The sequence below is a fragment of the Hibiscus syriacus genome, unplaced genomic scaffold (assembly GCF_006381635.1).
Source record: "Hibiscus syriacus cultivar Baekdansim isolate YM2019G1 unplaced genomic scaffold, ASM638163v2 tig00116965_pilon, whole genome shotgun sequence".
Lineage (NCBI taxonomy): Eukaryota > Viridiplantae > Streptophyta > Magnoliopsida > Malvales > Malvaceae > Hibiscus > Hibiscus syriacus.
This window is the reverse complement of record NW_024063490.1, coordinates 4,636,150-4,659,103: the sequence shown is the minus strand read 5'-3', so window position 1 is coordinate 4,659,103 and position 22,954 is coordinate 4,636,150. Positions and strand designations below refer to the sequence as shown.

The 22,954-nt window shown below is 33.5% G+C and overlaps 1 protein-coding gene and 1 pseudogene across 1 annotated transcript; one reads left to right on the top strand and one right to left on the bottom strand.

Annotated features, from left to right (window-relative positions):
- Nucleotides 1-1,142: 1,142 nt before the first annotated feature.
- LOC120191198 lies at nt 1,143-2,438 on the top strand (annotated as a pseudogene).
- A 16,509-nt stretch (nt 2,439-18,947) lies between these two features.
- On the bottom strand, nt 18,948-21,557 carry LOC120191119 (18.1 kDa class I heat shock protein-like). Its single transcript, XM_039194115.1, has 2 exons — nt 21,450-21,557; nt 18,948-19,429 (listed from the first exon to the last, which is right to left on the bottom strand). The coding sequence occupies exons 1-2, from the start codon at nt 21,555-21,557 to the stop codon at nt 18,986-18,988; spliced, it is 552 nt and encodes a 183-aa protein (XP_039050046.1). The 3' UTR covers nt 18,948-18,985.
- Between the last annotated feature and the right edge of the window lie 1,397 nt (nt 21,558-22,954).

The following is a 22,954-nucleotide window of genomic DNA, read 5'->3' as shown; positions in this document are numbered from 1 at the left end:
TGCCTTATCATGATTAATTGATTATTTGCATTGCTTAAATTATTATCAACTTTGGATTTGGAGTTTATAATAACGGCTTTACTGAATACTGGAGTTGAATAAATATTGATATTATTGCTTTCCAAAATACGACAAAGGTTTAAAGTGAAATTATTTTTTTGTAAGGATATGTTGGAAAGTTTCCCATTCTTTGTTGTATTTTGTGGCCAATAATTAATTGAAGATAACAACACGTAGTGATGTCGTTAATAGGACAACCTCGTGAGCTTGCTGGTGGGGGACTGAGGGACCCCTTCCAAACAATTGACAAATTAAGTGCCAAAATTACAACAACAAAAAATTCTTTGCGGTCCATTTATGTTTTCTAAAAATTTTACTCATTCAACTGAGTTCGGAAAATTAAGCATTTTTTGGTGGATAAATAATAATTGAATAATGTCACATAGTCTTCCCACTGTATCCAATTTTGTCCATATTATTTTAAAAGATTATATAGAAGTTAATTATTCAAAACAACCGATATATCAACAAAAGGTTAATTTTATTGACGTCCTCAAACTATGACCAATTTTTTAAATGGAATCCGAAACTATAGAGCATTCTGAATATGACCCTCCATCATCCCCTATTTTCTTTCCTGCCGCTCACCAATTCATAAGCAAAAGCAATCACTCCAACATCATATTTATGGTAGAAACCATGTTTTGAGTCACCTAACTATTTTTTTAAAATTATACTTAACGTTATGTTTTAATTTCATTTTGATTATCTGTCGATAAAAAAACAGAATTACTAACGTGTTATTTTTTTAATAATGATGTGACATTATCTTATGGTATCATGTTAGCATCTCTGTTTTTTTAACATTGAGTGATCAAAACGGAATCAAAGCGTAAATTTAGATATGATTTTAAAAAATAATAGTTATATAAACAAACCAAAATGATAATTAAGTGACTGAATAACATAATTAAACCTAAATTTGAAATCTAATCAATGATGTATGATAATTGCTTAGAAAGGACCCCTAGTGATGCATGCACATATATATATATATATATATATATACTATTTGCATGTATAAAATGTCTTACACCCCTCTCATATCTAATGCAACAACTCACTACACCCTGGAGGTCCTTGCTCTGAAAGCATGGACTTCAGTGCCACTATCTTGTTTCTAGCTCTTCTTATCTCGTCCGCCAAGGCTTTAGACCCTTGCGGCTCTCAGTCGGATGGCTCGGACCTCTCGGTCATCCCTATATACGGCAAATGTTCACCGTTCAACCTAACAAAACCGGACTCATGGCTCAACACGGTCATAAACATGGCCTCAAAAGACCCTGCCAGGGTCAAGTACCCTTCTGGCACAAAAGACCACTGCGGTTCCAATCGCTTCGGCCCAACAAGTTCTGAACATCGGAAACTATGTCGTCCGGGTTAAGATTGGCACTCCCGGTCAGCTCATGTTCATGGTGTTGGACACTAGTAATGATGTGGCTTGGGTCCCTTGCTCCGGCTGCACTGGCTGCTCGGCCACCACTTTCTCGCCCAACACTTCAACGAGCTACGGTTTGTTGGATTGTTCACTGCCACAATGCACCCATGTCCGTGGGCTCCCGTTCCCGGAAAAGGGGACCGCGGCTTGCTCTTTTAACCAATCTTACGGTGGAGATTCATACTTTTCAGCCAACTTGGTTCAAGATGCCTTACGATTAGCAAACGATGTTGTCCCAGATTTTGCTTTTGGATGTATAAACAGCGTCTCTGGTGGGTCAATCCCACAACAAGGCCTATTGGGTTTGGGTCGGGGGCCTATGTCATTGATTTCGCAATCTGGGGCCCTATATTCGGGTGTTTTTCGTATTGTTTACCTAGTTTCAAGTCCTACTACTATTCGGGTTTTCTCAAACTTAGGCCAGTGGGTCAACCCAAGAATATTCGAACTACCCGCTCCTAAAAAGCCCACATCGACCCTTGCTTTACTACGTTAACCTAACCAGAGTTAGTGTCGGTCGAGTTCAAGTCCCTATCACCCCGGAATACCTAGCATTTAACCCGACAACCGGGGCAGGCACCGTACAGTTGTAACCCGATTCGTCCAACCCTTTTACAACGCGATCCGAGACGAGTTTGTAAAGCATGTGAAAGGCCCATTTACAACAATAGGAGTATTCGACACATGCTTTGATGCCACAGCAGAAGCGCAGGCACCTTTAATAACATTACATTTTGAAGGCTTCTCGATGACATTGCCGATGGAAAACAGCTTCTTGCACACCAGTGGCGGAAATCGGGCTTGCTTGGCAATGGCGGCGGTTCCTAACAACGTGAACGTCGGCATGAATGTGATAGCCAATTTGCAGCAGCAGAACCATAGGATTTTGTTCGATGTGACCAATTCTCGCTTGGGAATTGCTCGTGAAGCTTGCAATTAAGGGGCTGTTTGTTTACTTCAAAATGATTAAGCGCTGAATGATTCAAATGTTGAATAATTCATAGGCTCTGTATGAATTAGCTCTGAATGTGACATGTTTGATAATGGCTCTGAATCATTCAGAATGTACTGTTTTGCTGAATCATTCAGCACTGTTTTGCTGAATTAGTCAGTACTGAATCATTCAGAGGTGCGAAACAAATACGCTGAATGCTGAACGGTTCAACATTCAGCGCTAAATGATTCCATTAAGAGGCAAACAAACAGCCCCTAAGTCTCTTAATTACCTTTATTTCATTATCTCTTTCTTTAACTTCTTTGTGGTTATGGCTAAGCTTTTTAATGTTTTTATTAGACGAAATAGGTTTAGTTAATAATCATTACAAAAGTCTATATCTTTCGACTGTGAAAAAGGAATGGAAGTGGCTTAAGCCATGTTTTTAGTGTACTAGAATGAATATTTAACGAGTAATTGGATCTAATGCGATGGTTGAGATCAAAAGTTAAGAATTAAAAAAATTCTTTAATAGAAAAGAAGTGGATAATCTCAATTATCAATATAAAAGATTCTAAATCAACCTACAACATTTTTTATGGTTGACTAATTATATAATTTTTTTATGGGGAACATAATTTTTTTTCAATCTAAATTACTAAGAATAGTTATTCTCTTAGTAATTTGTAGGATAAATTATACATTTAGTACTTAAAATATTAATTTTGGTCCATTTTACTACCTAATCTTTTAATTTTTTTAAAATCATGCCTAACTTTTACTTTTTGTTTCATTTTAATACCCCACCATTAAAAATTTAACGCCGCTGGATTTTTTATGGGTAAATTACATTCTTTATCAATCAATTATCCTTTCACTCCTATTTTGGTACTAAAGTTTAAAAAAAATTCAATTTAACTACTCAACTTTTAAATTGCTCATATTTTAATCACTCTAATTTATTTTTATTAATAATTTCTATGACATGATTTTTTTATTTTATTAATATATAATTAAAAATAAAAATAAAAAAAATTGAAAGTTAGAGTAATTAAATTATGAGTAATTTGAAAGTTAAGTAATTAAATTAAAAAAATTAAACTTTAGTGACCAAAATAAAAGTGAGAAGATGGTTGAGTGACGAATGATACAATTTACCTATAAAAAAAGTGTCATGTGCAAATCACCCATTAAACTTTTAACGGCGAGGTACTAAAACGAAACAAAAACTAAACAAATCAAAACTATTAGTTTAGATACAAAACTCATAATTTATCTTCTTTTTCTTATAATCAGTTTTTATTGTTTTTTATTCGTATATTAATCGGTTATATTTTAAATTCTACCTTTATAATCACTAAAATAACTACATAGGCCCGTTCAATACATTACAAAAAGGCTAGGATTACAACTGAATTCTTGTTTCAACAGTCCAACAAACTATAAATAACCTAGCAAAATTGGTCCATTACTGCACCTAAAACAAAAAAATAAGGGTTTTAGGATACATTGATTTTTTAATTAGGGACCTACGACATTTATTAATGTGCGTACGTATTATTATTTTTATTGCGTGCGTGTTATTTTATTTTTAAAAACTCATCATCTAGAGTTGACAAATTCCTTACAATATTATTAATTTTTTTCTGGTAATATAATTAAAATTGGAATTGCAAAAAAAGACATTGGAACTCGTCACCTTGAGGTGACGAGTTTAGTTGGATTTGAATAGATAGTCATTTTATAGCCATTGGAAGTCGTCCTGTGAGCTTGACGAGTTCCAACGGTCATTTTGAGAATATTTTATCTATAAATAGGAGTTGTGTTAGTTGATATAGTAATATGAAAATCGAATAATGCAGTTGTGAGAAGAACAAAATTTAAGTATATTACTAAAAAAATAATAATAATTTAAATTTAAGTCGTCCTAGCGGTGACGAGTACTAACACCTTCTTCTTTTTTCAATTATAATTTTAAGTATATTACATGAAAACAAATATAATAATATTTTAAAAGAACTCGTCACCTCAAGGTGACGAATTCCTTTCGTACTATAGCAAATATCGTAGATCCCTAACTAAAAGTCAATGTGCATTAAAACCCTAATTTTTTATTTTAGTTGCGGTAATGGGCCAAAAAGGCCTAATAACCTATTAATCATTTTCAGCCCAACAACCCATACTCTTAACCGATTATAAGAACAAAATGTAACGTTCTCTCTACTCTTTTATCATACTAATTGTAACTCTTCAGTAAGAACAAATTATTTTATGGAGCTTATTCACCATTTTAACTGTAATTTTTTTATCTAATTAAACGAGTATAAATCATATTTATTTTCCAATCAATTTTTCTTAAGAATTAAAAATTTTAAATCATTATCTTCTTTATTCCACCATTTTCTTCCCCAAACTTCAAGTATCAATTCCTTTATTCAACTAATGGATTTATCAAAAGCAAACTCTATGATTGCATTCCCCATGATTTCATTAGTGTCTTTTAATGATGTCATAATCAAGTTTAACCTTAAAAATTTATCCTATAACTTATTCATCCCAAAATTACAAAAAAAAAATCATTTTAAAAAATCAATCAAAAGCAGTCAAGATATAAAGAAACAATGGCATTTTAATCAAAGAAAATTTTTATTTAATTAGTCATGTATTACTTTACTACAAATAATACATGAAAAAGTCCAAAAGCATGTTTTCCAGCAACATTACATCACTCATTTATCGGCCTTTTCGGCTGAATGAAGGCCGACGAAGTAAACTTGTGGGTAGCTCTCAAAACCTCTCCTTAAAATAACACTTGCACCTTTACTACCTGGAGCAACCATCATTCCCGAACCCCCAACGCCTCCTTTGGTTGTGCGTCCTCCTCCACCATCGCTGCCACCTCCTTTACCGCCGATGCCTCCGAAATTACCTTTGCCTGCCCATACTTTACCCAATCTAAAGTAAGTCTCCCGAACAATACTTATCACAGGAAGATGTCTAGTTCCTTTAAGCACTAAATTAATACATTCGGCAAGATTGGTTGTCATATGATCGTAACGACGACCCTGATCATCATATGCATATGGTCATCTTTCCCGAGGTATTTCAGTTACAAAGCTATAAACCTCTTCTCCATATTTTTTTAAATTTTCTATCCTTGCACGAAAGTTTGGTTGTAGTAAAGTGTATCCTAAAAAGTTAGATTTAAGTATAATAATAAATGAAGGTAAAAAATAAGTTACCCATGTTGATAATCGCTTTCTTGAACTTCTTATTCTTAAACCTCGTCATAGCATTTGAAGTAATATGACGTATGCTATACACCGAAAATGCATGGGGCGACCACCTACTTCTCGATTTTGCGGTCATGGCCAACAACCTAGGTGAATGATTTGAGATCATACAAACCCCATCTAAAGTGACAATATAGGAGTGCAAGTTTGATAGAAAGAAATTTCATGTTTCTTCGGACTTATTTTTAACAATGGCAAAGGCAATGGGAAAAATGTTTCTGTCATCATCATGTGTAACAACTATCATCAGGACGTGTTATACACCATACAGAAAATTGCCATCAACTTGAACTATTTTTTTGCAGTAACGAAAACCTTCAATGGATGACTTGAAAGCCTAAAACAAGCCTCCGAAAACTCTCTTCCCTGGGATTACATGTCCATCAAATGTGGTCGCATGATAAGTATAAAAGTGAACAATGGTTCATGGAATGAAAATTTTTATTGCGTGCAACAGATGTGGAAGCTCATTGTACAACTGATCTCAATCATCGTACAATAGTTCCATAGCTTTCCTTTTCGCCATCCACGACTTATAGTAAGATGAAATATAACTAAATGTATTATGTATTTATGCCACTGTCATTGAAACTTGGATCCTTGCATTTTTCTCCACTAAAAGCTTAACGTATGCACATATGATATCAGAATCTAAGTGTTTGTGGTCTTATGTCAGGGAACTCAACGTACAACTGTGATGGTTGTTGAACCTTGTGACTTCCTACAACATCTTTCGTTGTAGGTATGAGACACATATCCTCCACTTACAATTGACATTATTGTTTATACACCTGACAAAATATATCTTCTTATCAGACTCCAACACATTGAATTCCATATGAGCTCTGATACAAAACTCATTTATTGTTAGTTGGGCATCTTCTTAGTTTCAAAACTGTGACCCAACTGCAAATTTCGTTGATTCATCGTCCGATGTACCCTAGCGGGTTGCGTATATTTCTGATATACCATGAATATCAGGATTCTTAATGGTATTATAGTTTATGTCATGCATTGAAATTGGATGATGATAGTGAGGCATCTAGGGTTGTGGTATTTTGGGTGTTGGTGAATATGTCCAACCTCGCTTACCATTCTATAGTGCATGACCACGAGAAACTATTGCCTCCTAAAACATCACCCTCTATATCAAAACCTTGTCCCTCTGAAGTAGCCTCGGTGATATCAGAATTATAAATTATTACTGTGTCATCGTCTAGCATCAGTGGAACAAAAGTTTTCATCATTCTCGCTAAAATTAGCAAGGTTTTCACCGAATTGCCCAACAAGGTTAACTTGATCTTCTAATGGTCTTACTTTTTCGGTCACGAGTACAGCATTTGAGGAAGTAAGAATATCTATAGTTTCAGCATATACCTCAATCATTTGATTATTTGAAGATTGATGCATACAAACCATAACAACTACATCATCGTCGTCGTCATGTTGGATTGCTCCAAATTTAAGCAGAGTCTCTGAAATTATGTGTCGATAACTCAAACATGAAATAGAAGCTTTAAGTTTTCTCTCGATTTCTTTCTTCATTTGGCGATGTGATACATCTACAGGGAACGTCATGTTAACGTGCCTCTTTGACATAAACACCACACCATCATCAGTTTAGATAACTTGGCCATTTGAGTGGACGATTGTGAAAAAATTGTTAGCCATAGCTTGAGAAAGGTTTTTGGTTGTTCAATGCAGTTGTACAAAGTAGAATGTTGAAAACATTTTGATATTTCGATATAACAAATTAAGATAAATGAATTTTAAGATTTTCCAAAAAGATTTTCTAAGTATATTCGATATAATTATTCGAATATCAAAATATTACTCCAAATCTTTCAAAAGTCATTTTTAATCCTTACTCAAGTGTAAAATTAAGTTTTAATCTTAAAATTATTTCAAAATAATTTTACAAAGTATTTCGAACTGTTTCAAAGCCAAAAATTCTAGAATGTCCAGAGGGAAACGATTCCCCCCATAGGGGTACCGATTTCCCCTGAATAGGTTGGCTCCGAGAATTCCAGTATGCTCGGAGAGAATCGATTCCCCCCCCCCAAGGGATACTGATTCCCCCCACTATTCTATGGTCGAATATTTGAATTTTACACTTAGGGAACCGATTCCCCATAAGGGGTACCGATTCCCCCCACGCTCCAAGCTGTTTTATTAAATGATTTCACACTAAAAAGGCTCTATTATCTCCACTAATCATCCCCAACATTCAGAAGTGATTCAATGTGTATTTAAGCAAGCTTAGAAGCCATTGATCAACAACAAGAAACATCAAGCAACTAGAATCAAGAGAGAATCAAAGAGAAAGCATCAAACCTCATGTTTAAGCATTTCAAGCCTATTTTTCATTCAATATTTATTTTGCTTTCAAGAACACTTATTGTGCTCAATTGTATTTATTCTTGAGTGTTCTTTCTTTGTTCTAGAATTGTGCAAACATATTTGCCTTGTGAGGTTTTTCTTATAAGTTTGCAAATTTGTAATATTCTATTTGAGAAAAGAGTGTTCTCAAGAATTGAGATATATTCTTGAGGGAGTTGTAAGGTTATCTCTTTGGCCTCAAAAGAAAGAAAAAATTAGTGAATTTGTTGGAAAATCCTTAGTGTGGATAGGTAAGGTAGTGGATGTAGACTTTGGTTGATAAAGTCAAACCACTCTAAATCGTTGTGGAATTACTTTCAATTTTCTGTAAAAGCTTCCACCAAAATTTTAATTGCCAATTCACCCCCCTCTTGGCCGATTCTGTCAATCGATTAACTCAACAATTGGCATCAGAGCCTAACTCATTTGAAGGTTTAATCGCCTATTGAGTCGATTCAGGAAGAGTTACATCGATAATCAAAGTCATCAATGACCTCTACTTCAAACTTCGACTCTGGTCTCGATTCGATGCCCGTCAACAAGCCTCCTTTCTTCAATGGAGCTAACTATGCCTATTGGAAAAATAGGATGATGTACTTCATTCAAGCAAGTGACATGGGAGCATGGAATGTCGTAGAAGAATGATTCATCAAGCCTCTCACTCATTCAAGATTGTGGAGTGAAGGAGAGACAAAAATGTTCCAGCTCAACTCCAAAGCCATTCATATCATATTTTGTGCTCTTGGACCAGATGAATACGGAAGAGTTTCATCTTGTACAACCGCCAAAGAAATATGGGAAAAACTTCAAGTCACTCATGAATGTACCGATGAGGTAAAGAAATCTAAAATTAGTATTCTAACGCATAGCTATGAAAATCTCATGATGAAACCAAATGAAGATATCAAAGCTATGACGGATAGATTCTCAATAATTTTCAATGGTCTCAAATCATATGGAGAGATCATTTCAAATGAAAAGCTTGTGAGGAAGTTAGTTTACTCCCTTCCAAAATCATGGCAATCAAAGAAGACAACAATCATCGAGTCTAAGGACCTAACGTCCTTAACTCTTGAAGAACTAATCGGTTCCCTCCTCACTCATGAAATGATGCTTGAAGATGAGGTAGACCTCGATAAGATTGACGAGATACCAAAGGAGAAGGAGAAGAAGAAAAATATTGGAGTTGCTCTCAAATCCATAAAATATGAGAGTGATTCGAATGAAGATGACGATGATGAGGAAATGGCATTGTTTGCCAAACGGTTCAGAAAAATGATGAGACCTTACCAAGGAAGAAAATTCAAAAGAAATGAAGGCCTAAAAAATGAACCAAAAGAGAAGGACCCGATCATTTGCTATGAATGCAAAAAGTTGGGGCATGTCAAATATGATTGCACATAATTGAAGAGAAAGGGTCAATCAAAGAATAAGCATAAGGCTCATGTGGTTATATGGAGCGATGAAGAAGGTTCTGAAGAAGAGGAACAAGAAGTAGAAAACTTGTGCTTGATGGCATTCGGGGAAGATTCTAAGGTAACCTCTAACTCATCTGATTTTGATGATTTATCTTATGATGAGCTATTAGAGGAATATAATGGGTTGGCTTCGGATTATGAGAAATTATTTTTAAAACATAAAAATGATATTTCAAAATTGAAAAATGAAAATAAACTCATATCCAAAACCAACAACGATCTTGAAAGTAAAATCAAGGATTTGCAAATCAAACTAGAAGAGTTTGAAAAGAAAAATTCAGATTTGCAAAATTTACTTTCAAAGGTCAATGATGATCATCAAAAGAAAATTGATGATCTTAAAGCTTCTTTTGATAAAGTTGGAACAAAACGTTTTGAAAAAAGATAAAATTCAAAATCCAACTTTGTTAGAAAAAGTTTTAAAAACTATAATCATAGAGGTCCCCGAAGAACCTCTAATGGAAAAATCGTTAGAAGTATGTGGGTTCCTAAAGAACTCATTACTACTAAAGATAAGGATATCCTTCATAAATGGATACCAAAGGGGACAAGGATTTTAGAAACTAATGAATATGGACCCAATATAATTTGGGTACCAAAAATTAGAAATTAATCTATGTTTGTAGGAAAAGGAGCATTGCTACAAGGCATGGGAAACAAATCCAAATTCATGGTACCTTGATAGTGGATGCTCGAGACACATGACCGGGGACAATAACTGGTTCATAGATCTTAACACCAAAAATGGAGGAGAAGTGACTTTTGGTGATAATTTAAAAGGTCACATTGAAGGTATAGGTACAATTGGTAATACCTCTTCCATACAAATTAAAAATGTGTTATATGTGAATGTATTAAAGCATAATCTCTTGATTATTAGTCAATTATGTGATAAGGAATTCAATGTCATAATTGAAACTAATGGTTGTAAAGTCATTGACATTGCATCTAATAGGATTATGCTTGTTGGTCATAGAATAGGAAACATATACATGGTGTATTTAGACTCTATAGAAATGACTAATTTATGCCTAGTTGCAAAGGATGAGCATGATAGTTGGTTATGGCATAGGAGACTAGGACATGCTAGCATAAGTGTTTTGCAACAGTTAGTTCAAGGAGAATTGGTTCGAGGGTTGCCTAAACTAAAATTTGATAATAATAAAATCTGTGATGCTTATGCTAAAGGAAAACAAAAGCGATTTTCTTTTAAATCCATTAATGATGTGTCAACTAGTAGAGTATTACAATTGATCCATATAGATCTTTTTGGGCCAACTAGGACTACTAGCTTGGGTGGAAAACAATATGCATTTGTCTTGATAGATGACTATTCTAGATATACTTGGGTTCTATTCTTAAGTACTAAAGATGAAGCATTAGAAAATTTCATCACATTTTCAAAAGTAATCCAAAACGAAAAAGGTTACTCTATCACTAGTGTTAGAAGTGATCATGGCACTGAATTTGAAAATCTTGGATTTAATGAGTTTTGTAATTCTAATGGTATTAGCCATAATTTTTCAACACCTAGAACCCCTCAACAAACTGGAGTTGTTGAGAGGAAAAATCGAACTTTAGAATAAATGGTTAGAACCATGCTTTGTGAAAATAATTTGCCAAAATATTTTTGGGCGAAAGCCACAAATACCGCTTGTTATGTTGTAAATCGAGTAATGATTAGGCCAATTTTAAAGAAAACTCCATATGAAATTTTCAAAAATAAAAAACCTAACATTAGCTATTTTCATCCTTTTGGATGTAAATGTTTTGTTTTAAACAACGGTAAAGAAAACCTTGGCAAATTTGATGCTAAAAGTAATGAAGGAATTTTTATGGGTTATTCCTTAAATTCTAAAGCTTTTTGAGTATTTAATAAAAGAACTTTGGTTGTAGAAGAGTCTATACATGTTGTTTTCGATGATAATCTCCTTCCGAGGAAGGATTCTTGTTTGAATGATGATATAGGTATTATAAATACAAATGACGTTAGACATGACGTTGGAGAATCATCATCAAAGGAAGAAACGAAAGATGAGGAAACTCATGATCCTTTCGAGAATCCAACCATTGAAGAAAGTGAAGTATCTTATCCAAGAGAGTACAACTATGCCAAGGATGGTGAGATTATAGGTGATCCATCCAAGGCGGTAACAACTCGATCTTCTCTTAGAAATATTTATAATTATGTTGCATTTATTTCATGCATAGAGCCTAAGAATATTAAAGAAGCATTAAATGATGAACATTGGATTATGGCTATGCAAGAAGAGTTAAATCAATTTGAGAGAAGTAAAGTATGGACATTAGTTGAAAGGCCTAGTAATAAATCTACTGTAGGTACTAGATGGGTATTTAGGAATAAGCTTGATGAGAGTGGGAAATATAGTGAAAAACAAGGATAGACTTGTTGTTCAAGGGTATACTCAAGAAGAAGGTATAGACTATGATGAAACATACACTCCCGTAGCTAGGATGGAATCAATTAGAATGTTATTAGCATTTGCATGTTTTCATGAATTTAAATTATATCAAATGGATGTTAAAAGTGCAATTTTAAATGGTTTTATAAAAGAAGAAGTGTATGTGGAACAATCTCCAGGTTTTGAAGATTCAAAATTTACGGATCATGTTCTTAAATTGACAAAAGCGCTTTATGGTTTAAAATAAGCTCCTAGAGCTTGGTATGAAAGATTCTCAAACTTTTTAATTGAAAAAGGTTTTTCAAAAGGGAAGGTTGACACTACATTGTTTTTTAAAGCATAAAGGTAAAGATTTATTAGTAGTTCAAATTTATGTTGATGATATAATATTTGGTTATACTAATGATGTTTTTTGCCAAGAATTTTCTAAACTAATGCAAAACGAATTCGAAATTAGCATGATGGGGGAGCTCTCATTTTTCTTGGGACTCCAAATCAAGCAAAGAAAAGATAGAATCTTCATCAATCAAGCTAAGTATGTCAAACATATGCTCAAGAAGTTTGGACTGGAAAATGGGAAACCTCATGACACTCCAATGATCTCATCAACAAAGTTTGACTTAGATGAAGGAGGTAAATGTGTGGATGTTAAATTTTATAGGTCAATGTTTTGTTCTTTGCTTTATCTAACTGCAAGTAGATCGGACATTATGTTTAGTGTTTGCCTATGTGCTAGATTTCAATCATGCCCTAAGGAATCACATTTAATATCTGTTAAGAGGATTTTTAGATACCTTAAGGACACTCCTAGTTTAGGACTTTGTATCCTAGAGACTCTAGCTTTAGCTTGCATGCCTTCTCCGATACGGATTATGGAGGATGCAAATTAGATAGAAAAAGCACCTCCGGTACTTTCCAATTCCTTGGAAATATGATGATTTCTTGGTTTTCAAAGAAACAAAATTGTGTTGCATTATCTACCACTGAAGCGGAATACATTTCAGCCGGTAGTTTTTGTGCACAAATTATATGGATGAAACAACAACTTTTTGATTATGGAATTGAAGTAGGTACTATTCCTATTAAGTGTGACAATACTAGTGTTATTTGTCTCACTAAAGTTCCCATCCAACACTCTAGAACTAAGCACATTGAAATTAGACATCACTTCATTAGAGACCATGTAGCTAAGGAAGATGTAGTTCTAGAATTTGTTGATACTTTGCACCAATTAGTAGATATTTTTACAAAACCCTTAGATAAGGAAAGATTTTGGACACTTAGGAGAGAATTAGGTTTAACTGACCTATCTTCACTTAGTGTTTAAAAATAATTTTTAGCATTTTTAAGAATAAATGAAAAATGCTTAAAATAATATTTTTGATTGCATTCTTGTTATTAGTTAGGGGGAGTTTATGATTATTAGTGAAAATTAATTGTTTATTCAAATGATGTTTAATGACAAATTTGATTGTTTGAACATAGTTAATTTTCGAAATATGGGTTGCCAATACCACTAGGATTAATTATTTTAGCACTATTGGATATTTAAAATACAGTTTTTTTTAAATATTTGACAGAGGGAATCGATACCCCCATAAGGGAACTGATTCCCCCTTTGAATGGGAACCGATTCCCCTGTAGGGGAATCGATACCCCCATGGGGTTCTGGTTTTAACACAGGTAGAACCCAATATTTTCTCAAACCCTCTCTTCTTTCTTAAACGTCGTTCATCCTCTCTTTCTCTCTAAATCTCCATTTTTGCCAATATCATCAAATACAAGTCGGAATTAGATCTTTCTTCAACTTCTAATCCTTGCAAACAACATCACATTCTCATAAAATCCAAATTTTCAAGGTAATATTTCAAAATCCTCTATTTCATTGATTTTTGAATTTAGGACTAGTTTTGATTAGTTCTAAGATGAACATTACATTGGGCATTGGCTATATGATGATTTTACAACCAATTTCGTCAAAAGCACTCAATTTTTCAAAATTATCTTTTAATTTAAAAAAATAGAGAATTGTTGTTTTAATTGATGTTTTTGATTCAATTATGTTGTTTTCATAAAAACTATACGTATTATGATTTTCAAACATTATTTTCCAAATAGTTTTTCAAAATATTGCCCTTTAGAATTCGGTTTAGAGAAACTTGAAATATTGAGGACTCATTTGAGTTTTGGGTTTGATTATATTGCATATATGTGTTTAAATTTGCAGGTTACATATTCTATTCCGATTCTTAAACCATGTCAAATCCTAAACGACCTAGGACATTGTCTAGTCGCTCAAGTCAAAACCGACCTCTTATTCCTCCACCCAATCCAAATAACCCAAATATGACCATTTTGAACTCTTGTTTCACGTACCTGGTCGTAGACAAGATCTATATCATATGTACCATACTTGTTTTGAGTCATACAAAATCTGGGAAGAGCGTATCCCTTTGATCCAAGCTATAGAAGATATGGACTTCCAATATCTTCCTACTCTTAAATCTTAGAAGTTTGATAAACTCTTTAAATTCAAACCTTTGGTTTATCATCAATTAATCCACATTTTTCTATTCCAATATAGTATGTGTCCAAAACGAGCACCGATCTGAAACTATAGGAATTCGATCCTATCTTTTAGGACAATTCATTTTTATTGGCTTCGGCACAATCGCTACCCATTTTGGACTAGATAACTCAGGTTTAATGAAAAAAAGACTGTGGATTCACCCTATAAGTCTAAGGATAGTGAGAGTACCCTAAGAACTCATTGTGATAGATTCCTTCATTATTTGATCTCTTGGTGGTTTAGACCATCCGGAGGTAGGTACTCATCCTTTAGGAATATAGATATATGGTGGATATATTGGATCCAACATAAAAAGAAGATCAATCTGCCACAGATCATCTTTAGTGAGTTTCCATAAACATTGTTCCTTCCAAGAATATAGAAACCTTGGTTTATGGTTATCTCCTTAGTAATTTGTTTATCAAACTCGGTCTTTGGGTCAATGGGTTTATCTTCCCGAACTAAGAACTTTTAATTGTGAAACATTTTGATGTTCATGGATTGTTTTATTTTGGGTGTTTGAATTTGTTGGATAATTGGATATTTGAACTTACATGCTTATATATTTGATTTGATTTTCACTTTCTCTTGATTATGATCTTAGCAGCTTACGCTATATTTAGTTATCAATTGGCTAATTGTTTTTCAAAAACTTGTTTAAAATCTTTTAAAGGTCTTTTTGATTTAACAAAAAGGGGGAGAAATATTAAAGTGTTTTTAAAGGGGAGAAGTGTTAAAGTAAGGGGGAGTAATTTCAAAACTTGATTTCAAAATCTTAAAATTACTAAAATGTTTTGTTATATAAAAAAGGGGGAGATTGTTGAAAACATTTTGATATTTCGATATAACAAATTAAGATAAATGAATTTTAAGATTTTCCAAAAAGATTTTCTAAGTATATTCGATATAATTATTCGAATATCAAAATATTACTCTAAATCTTTCAAAAGTCATTTTTAATCCTTACTCAAGTGTAAAATTAAGTTTTAATCTTAAAATTATTTTATTATTTCAAAATAATTTTACAAAGTATTTCGAATCGTTTCAAAGCCAAAAATTCCAGAATGTCCAGAGGGAACCGATTCCCCCCATGGGGGTACCGATTTCCCCTGAATGGTTTGGCTCCGAGAATTCCAATATGCTCGGAGGGAACCGATTCCCCCCCCAGGGGGTACCGATTCCCCCCCACTGTTCAACGGTTGAATATTTGAATTTTACACTTAGGGAACCGATTCCCCATAAGGGGTACCGATTCCCCCCATGCTCCAAGCTGTTTTATTAAATGATTTCACATTAAAACGACTCTATTATCTCCACTAATCATCCCTAACGTTCAGAAGTGATTCAAGGTGTATTTAAGCAAGCTTAGAAGCCATTGATCAAAAACAAGAAACATCAAGCAACTAGAATCAAGAGAGAATCAAAGGGAAAGCATCAAACCTCAAGTTTGAGCATTTCAAGCCTATTTTTCATTCAATATTCATTTTGCTTTCAAGAACACTTATTGTGCTCAATTGTATTTATTCTTGAGTGTTCTTTCTTTATTCTAGAATTGTGCAAACATATTTGCCTTGTGAGATTTTTCTTATAAGTTTGCAAATTTGTAATCTTCTCTTTGAGAAAAGAGTGTTCTCAAGAATTTGGGTATATTATTGAGGGAGTTGTAAGGTTATCTCTTTGGCCTCAAAAGAAAGAACAAATTAGTGAATTTGTTGGAAAATCCTTAGTGTGGATAGCTAAGGTAGTGGACGTAGACTTTGGTTGATAAAGTCGAACTACTCTAAATCGCTGTGCAATTACTTTCAATTTTCTGCAAAAGCTTCCACCAAACTTTTAATTGCCAATTCACCCTCCTCTTGGCCGATTCCATTAATTGATTAACTCAACATAGAATTTTAGTGAAGATTTACATGAAGTAAGCCAATTTAAAAGAAAAATGAGCTATCATCAATGACCATTCAGTGAAATGTCTTCTTATAGGCAAAATAATGCACTATGGCAGAAAATTTTCAGTGTCCAATTAATCATCTTCAGCAACTTTTCAGTGATATATCAACTTATTTCAGAAAACTTTTCAATTATGACATATCACTTCATATAAAAAAATGTGCATTTCTCATAGGCAAAATAATGCACCATGGCAGAAACTTTTCAATTCACAAACTTTTCATAAGCCTATTAATATATGTGAGGTGAAAGCTATTTTACTAATTTGAAGCAAAAAAAATCTAAAACAACTTCAGTCTTTCATTTCCAAAGCTTGAGTTTTTTTGTGAACATAACACCTATTCGTGCAACTATTTTTTATGATTGCAAATCTTTAACCATGTGTTTCGAATAAAATATTCAACTAAATGAGTTGAAGTTCAATATACAAACAAGGGTTTAACTCGGATGCATTAGAAGCATATCTTTATTATAGTATAGATTACCACTATCATGCACGAGGTTTCATCTAAGCGATGATGTCGACCTTACTGGTATAATTGATACATACTTCTACCATTCTTTGTCTAATGTTGATTTGTTTGTAGAGTTCACTGATTTCAACCTTGCTCGTACGGTTGAGGATGTTACTTACAGCTCGAACATCCCACCAACTAGGGCTGTAAATGAGACGAGACAGATCGCGAGCTACTCGAGATCTACTCGATCAAGACTCGATAAATACTCGGATCGAATGGACTCGACTTGAGCTCGACTCGAATTCTTAACGAGTCGAAACGAGCTACTCGATATTCGACTCGGAAAGCTCGTGAGCTACTCGAAAAATGTTATATTATAATTTTAGATTTTTTAAAATTACAATATAAAAATTTATTAAAAATACATTATTGATAATTATAAAATTTTAAAAATATATTAAAAATTCTATAATACAACTACCCTCAAATTTTATTTTTTTTACTTAAGCAACTCAAGTCCAATTGTTACATTGTATATTACTAAAAAAATAAAATCACATTTAATTAAGCACATGTTAGATTACATCCTAAATCCTAAACCTACACCCTAAACCCTAAACTCTAAAGTATAAACCTTAAATCCTAAACCTTAAACCCTAAACCCTAAACCCTAATCCTTAAGATATAAATCCTAAACCCTAATCCTTAAGCCATAAACCCTAAATTATAAACCTTAAACCCTAAACCCTTATTTCAATTATATGATAGGAGTTAAGTTATGCACATGAAGGTAACATATAAATTATGCAAAATAAAATTAATGAAATTAACAAGGGTTTATATGTAAATAAATTGAATTAAGATATTTCTATGGATGATTCGAATGTAAATAAATTTAGACTCAGTAGACATCAAGCTTATATTTCTGTCGAGTTTCAAGAATTCTAGCAACTGGATTAAGATATTCATTATCAAATAAGGCTTAGGTTTTTTATGTTGGAAAGATATGGCAATGTCAACTTTATTAGAATGATTAATGAATTTTGGACTTTTTTAGCTTCCACGTGTTCATTTAATTAGCCTTCCACTTAAAAATGTAGATTAGGTTATTAAAGTCTTTCCTTCAACCCAAAGAAAGCACCAAAACAATCGTTTCCCGTACATAATTGATTCATTTGTAATGTTCCAAAGCTGGAATTGTTCACCAAAGTATCTGTTATAAAGTAGGCAAAGTTGGTGAACTAAATAAAGCACAGCTGCCCTCCTTTTTCCATCACATTTTCCCCTTTATAAACCAAGCCCCTTCGAATTTCTCCTCCACAAGCCACTAATACTAGCATACTACTCCATTGGTTCTTTCCACCTTCCTTTCAATCTGTTTAAGAGCAAATTTTGGGTAATCATTGGCAGCAAGAAGAAGGGATGGAACAATATTTACAGCAGTGTTCATAGTTGCAGTGTGTTTATGGACCGGAGCTTTGGCGCAATTGAGTTCGAGTTGCACCAATGTGCTCATTAGCATGTCCCCGTGCTTCTCCACGCATGAGAGCACTTGCCTTGGGTGGTTGGTTCCATTCACTGCTGCGAATAACCGCACTCAATAATATCAAATTCATAAAAAAAGAGTTAAATAGCTACATATTTTCAATGACAAAAGTTACTCACTTGGACTTGATCTTTGCAACTAAAGTTACAGGGGCCATAGAAATTGACCTTACAGCAACAACAATCTCGCATGATTATAATTTCTATAATTTTAATAGGAAGGAGACACCATAAAGAGAAAGGCAAAGAAAATGAAAGAACCATTTACACTTGTTAATTCAAACTTGATAGTTTTCCAAGCCAGACCCTAATTCTAACATCATTCACCAACAATAAACGTACGTTTTTGCTTATTCATCTGAAACAAGACACAGGAAAAACCGTAAAGACAATACATACCAAACTTAGGAAGTGAACAGACTAATAAATAACAACAAAAACCCTTGAAACTCTTTCAGTTTTTAACCAGAAATGTCAATGGTTTTGACATCAGGTTTCTTCACTTCCACCTTAGGAACAGTAACAGTAAGAACCCCATTCTCCATGAAAGCCTTAACTTGATCCATCTTCATATTCTCCGGCAACCTAAACCTTCTCGAAAAATTCCCACTGCTCAGCTCCACACGGCGCCACGTATCATTCTTGTCTTCCTTTTCTATCTTCCTCTCGTCGCTGATTTGAAGCACCCTGTCATCTTCGACCTCAACTTTCACTTCCTCTTTCTTAAGCCCATGAAGATCAGCCTTAAAGACGTGAGCTTCTGGGGTCTCCTTCCAGTCGATGCGGGTGTTTACAAAAGCAGAGGTTTCAGGAGAACGAGTCGCGAGTGAAGAAGGGAAAGGGAAGTCCTTGAAAGGATCCCAAACATCAAGAGAGAAAGGATGCTCAAGGATGAAGATGAAGGCCTTGAAGTTCTCGAACAAGTAGTGCTCTCAACAATATCCCACATCGTGGAGATACTATAAGATGACATGACAAGCTCATTATAAAACAAGCAGGCTTGTGCAATTTAAAACATATATGTCTCGGCCTTTTGTCTAATATTCGAGCATGTATTGAGCTTAAAATCGAGCTTAATTCGAGCTTGGATTGAGTTTCAATCGAGCTTGAGTATTGAGTTTCAGTCGAATTTTTGAATTTTTTTTGAGTTTGAGTTTTTTCGAGTTTGAGTCGAGTTTTAATATTATCTTTTGAGTTCGAGTCGAGCTTGAAAAATTTAGGTTCGCGAGTTTTCGAGTCGAGTAGAGTTTACTATAAAAGTTTTTGAGTTCTAGTCGAGTTCAGTAATATTCGAGTTCGACTCGGCTCGTTTACACCCCTATCACCAACTCAAACAAATGATGAAGAAACAAACATAGTTAATGGAGACCCAAACATGGTTTCAATTTGTACGTGAACGAAAACAAGAAAAAGCATGGAGAATTGAAGAAATTACTATTAGTCATGACGAGTCTACTGATTACAAAAAGTAAAACATCATAACAAACACTACTATGTTTATGATATTATTTACTGTTTAAGGTGTGTGTAAGATTATTCCTATTTACGTTGTTTTTATTTCCATAATATTAGAACAAAAAACAACCATGAAAAAATTGAAAAAAAATAATATTATTTTAAATAAACTTGTCACATTGACATGGCGAGTTTTTACTTTTTTTTTCAATTTTCAATTTAAGTAAATAACTAAAAAAATAATATTATCGAGATGACGAGTTCCCCTGTATTATGAAAATTGTTGTAGATCTCAAATTAAAAAAAAACTAACAGTCTTATTTCCCAAAAAAACAATTTTGGATTGTCATATTGGGTAAAAAAACCCCTCTTTTTTCTCTATTTAAGTATGGAGAGGTTTTTTAATGAAGTCCACAATTATATTTATGGTTTTGACGTGGCGAATAAAAATACACAAAACCTCTCATTTTCAAAAATTTAAGATTTTCTAAGTTAGGTTTTAAAACAAATTTGGACTTTAAATTGTTATGAAAACTGCCATACTTTAAACCAAAAATCAAGACCCCATCTAAATATTCAATCTTTTCACCCAAAAAACACACACAAATAGATTAAAGAATATGGTACATTAAATATTATAGATTTAAACACCCTAAAATCATATTATGTAATTGAAAACTAAAGAAACTTATAAATCATTTATTTGTTACATAATTATATATGTGATTAAACTTAAAGTGTTCATGAGCCAAGTTTAAGTGCATACTAATATACTATATTTATTTAAATATTCTATTCAGCTCAATCTCAAATTTTCTAAATCCAGTCATACATAGGAAATGAATAATCCTTGTTTATTTAGATGTCTATATTATTACAATTTTTTCTATTAATACTTTTGTTTTTCTACATATTTTTTCAATCTTTATTCATATTATAATATATATTTAATCTATACACGATAGAAATAATTTAGATAATATAATTAAACCCCCAGCAGGCCTGATGGAGCGCCATGGTCCAGCTCTTATTAAATTATTTTTTCTCTCATATATTTGGCAAACTTAACATTCTTTTTGGAATCCTTTCAAATTAAAACTTGATAAGATAATCTTATGGTTAATAAATCTTAAATTAGAACTTTAAATATGTAAGTGAAATTATTTTCGATTTAAGAATTTAGAGAATTATAGATAATTTAAATGTTGCATAAGAAACTATACATAATTACAATCCAACATGATTTGTCAAGAGGAAAAACCAAAATGTTGATATATACATCTTGATTAAGGGTATCAGCCACTCTTGGCATAGGCATCAAAGATTCAAGACCCCACCAAAGCAACCATCATAATCCCTAAGCTGAATTGGAAGCATATAAATATACAACACAGTATCAACAGAGGCAACTCAAGTCCTTTGGACTAGAAAGAGACTAACCTTGTGACTTGAGCTTTATCTGCACCGTACAACACCATGGCCCTTCTGGGTTTTTTTAATCTCCGGTCTGAGTCCCATTTTCCGATTTCTAGATTCTTGTTTTTGTGAACGTGGAAATGCTTGGTTATACAACCCCATTTGTTTGGACTGTAGAGTTATTGGCTACTGTCTGGTCCTCCAGTTTTGCCTTGATTTTGAGCAGCTTGAATAGGTTGTGCTGTTTTGGTCTTATCTGGGCTTGGAACTGTTGAATGTTGGCATTTCTCTACTTCTTTTGCAATCTGGTTTCGTTTCTCTCTCAGCAAACTGAGCCGTGTTTTCAGCTTTGCCAGTGCTAAAGTTGGGGCATTGGTTCCCTGAACAACAATATTAGCTTTTAAAACCACTCATAATTATTACCAAATGTAAACTACCTAAGGCTAATTTGTGACGTGTTTTAATCTAAAATGTTATTTTGTTCAACCTAAAAAATTTTACAATTAGTAATAATTTCGGTTGCAACCAAAAAATAATATATTGCGAAAGTTTTTAACCTAAAATGTTACCTTCTTGGTAAGTTTTTTTGGTTACAACCATTTCTGTCCTTTTTAAAGTCTTATATATAGAGTCATCCAAGAAACTTTGGCTGTTGGACTCAACTTGTATCAATGTTGTTGGAGGCAATGGAGTGTCCGTTAAAACAGAATAGAACATACCTCACCCTTCAGCGCAGACTTTTTTGTATTACTTATAGCAGGTGGATTCCTTGCAGCCGTCTGTGCTGCACGCGTACGATTGATGTTCTGCTCATTTGCGGAAGAGGGTTCTTGCTTCTCGTTCTGGCACTCAACTTTGTCCACATATTTACCCTGTTACATCACAATCTTGGTTCCGTTAATTCCATTAAAACAAAATCACATCAGCTGCCAAAGAGATTACACCAGGTTTATCTCCAATGTAGCCCAAGTTAAGTCTAAATTTGAGTGCTCAACCGTATGCATGAACTAGTCAAACTTTGCATTGAAAACAAAACCAACCAACTTGAGAGAGATAATGCTCGATTCGCAGCTTTTCAGATCATCCATACATGAACGTATCTGTATTTCTCTTTCATGAAGGATTCATGTCCGACACACAATTTTAGGATGAAAAACTCAACAAATTGATGTCGGGCATATACCAATATGTCTTAGAGCAGCTTAATTTCTTGGAAAACTAGGGAACCTAATGATGCCTTAAAAGAATGCGAGTTTACCTTGCTTCCTGACCTTTTTAAAGCAGCCTCGGTATCCTTTGGCTTATCCTTCCTGTATTAAGAGCAACACAAACATGTATATTCATGAAACAGATGAAAATGGAAATTGAAAACATAAATATAAATCCAAAGAGGATGATGTTTCTTTGAAGCATGAATAGTTGATGAGTTAACAATTGCCAAACAATCCAGATGTAAGGGTGATCAAAACTCGATTTAAAAAATTGATTTTTTTTTTATCAAATTCGAATTATTCGAGTCGAGTTATTCAAGTTATTTGAGTCAACTCGAATTATCGAGT

What these genes read in the sequence shown, in the direction of transcription:
- LOC120191119 (XM_039194115.1), bottom strand. Translation starts at nt 21,557, where the DNA reads ATGGGGTTGTATAACCAAGCATTTCCACGTTCACAAAAACAAGAATCT. An exon ending in CCCAGAAGGGCCATGGTGTT is followed by an intron (nt 19,430 to 21,449) that starts GTACGGTGCAGA and finishes GAGAACTTCAAG; the next exon opens with GCCTTCATCTTCATCCTTGA.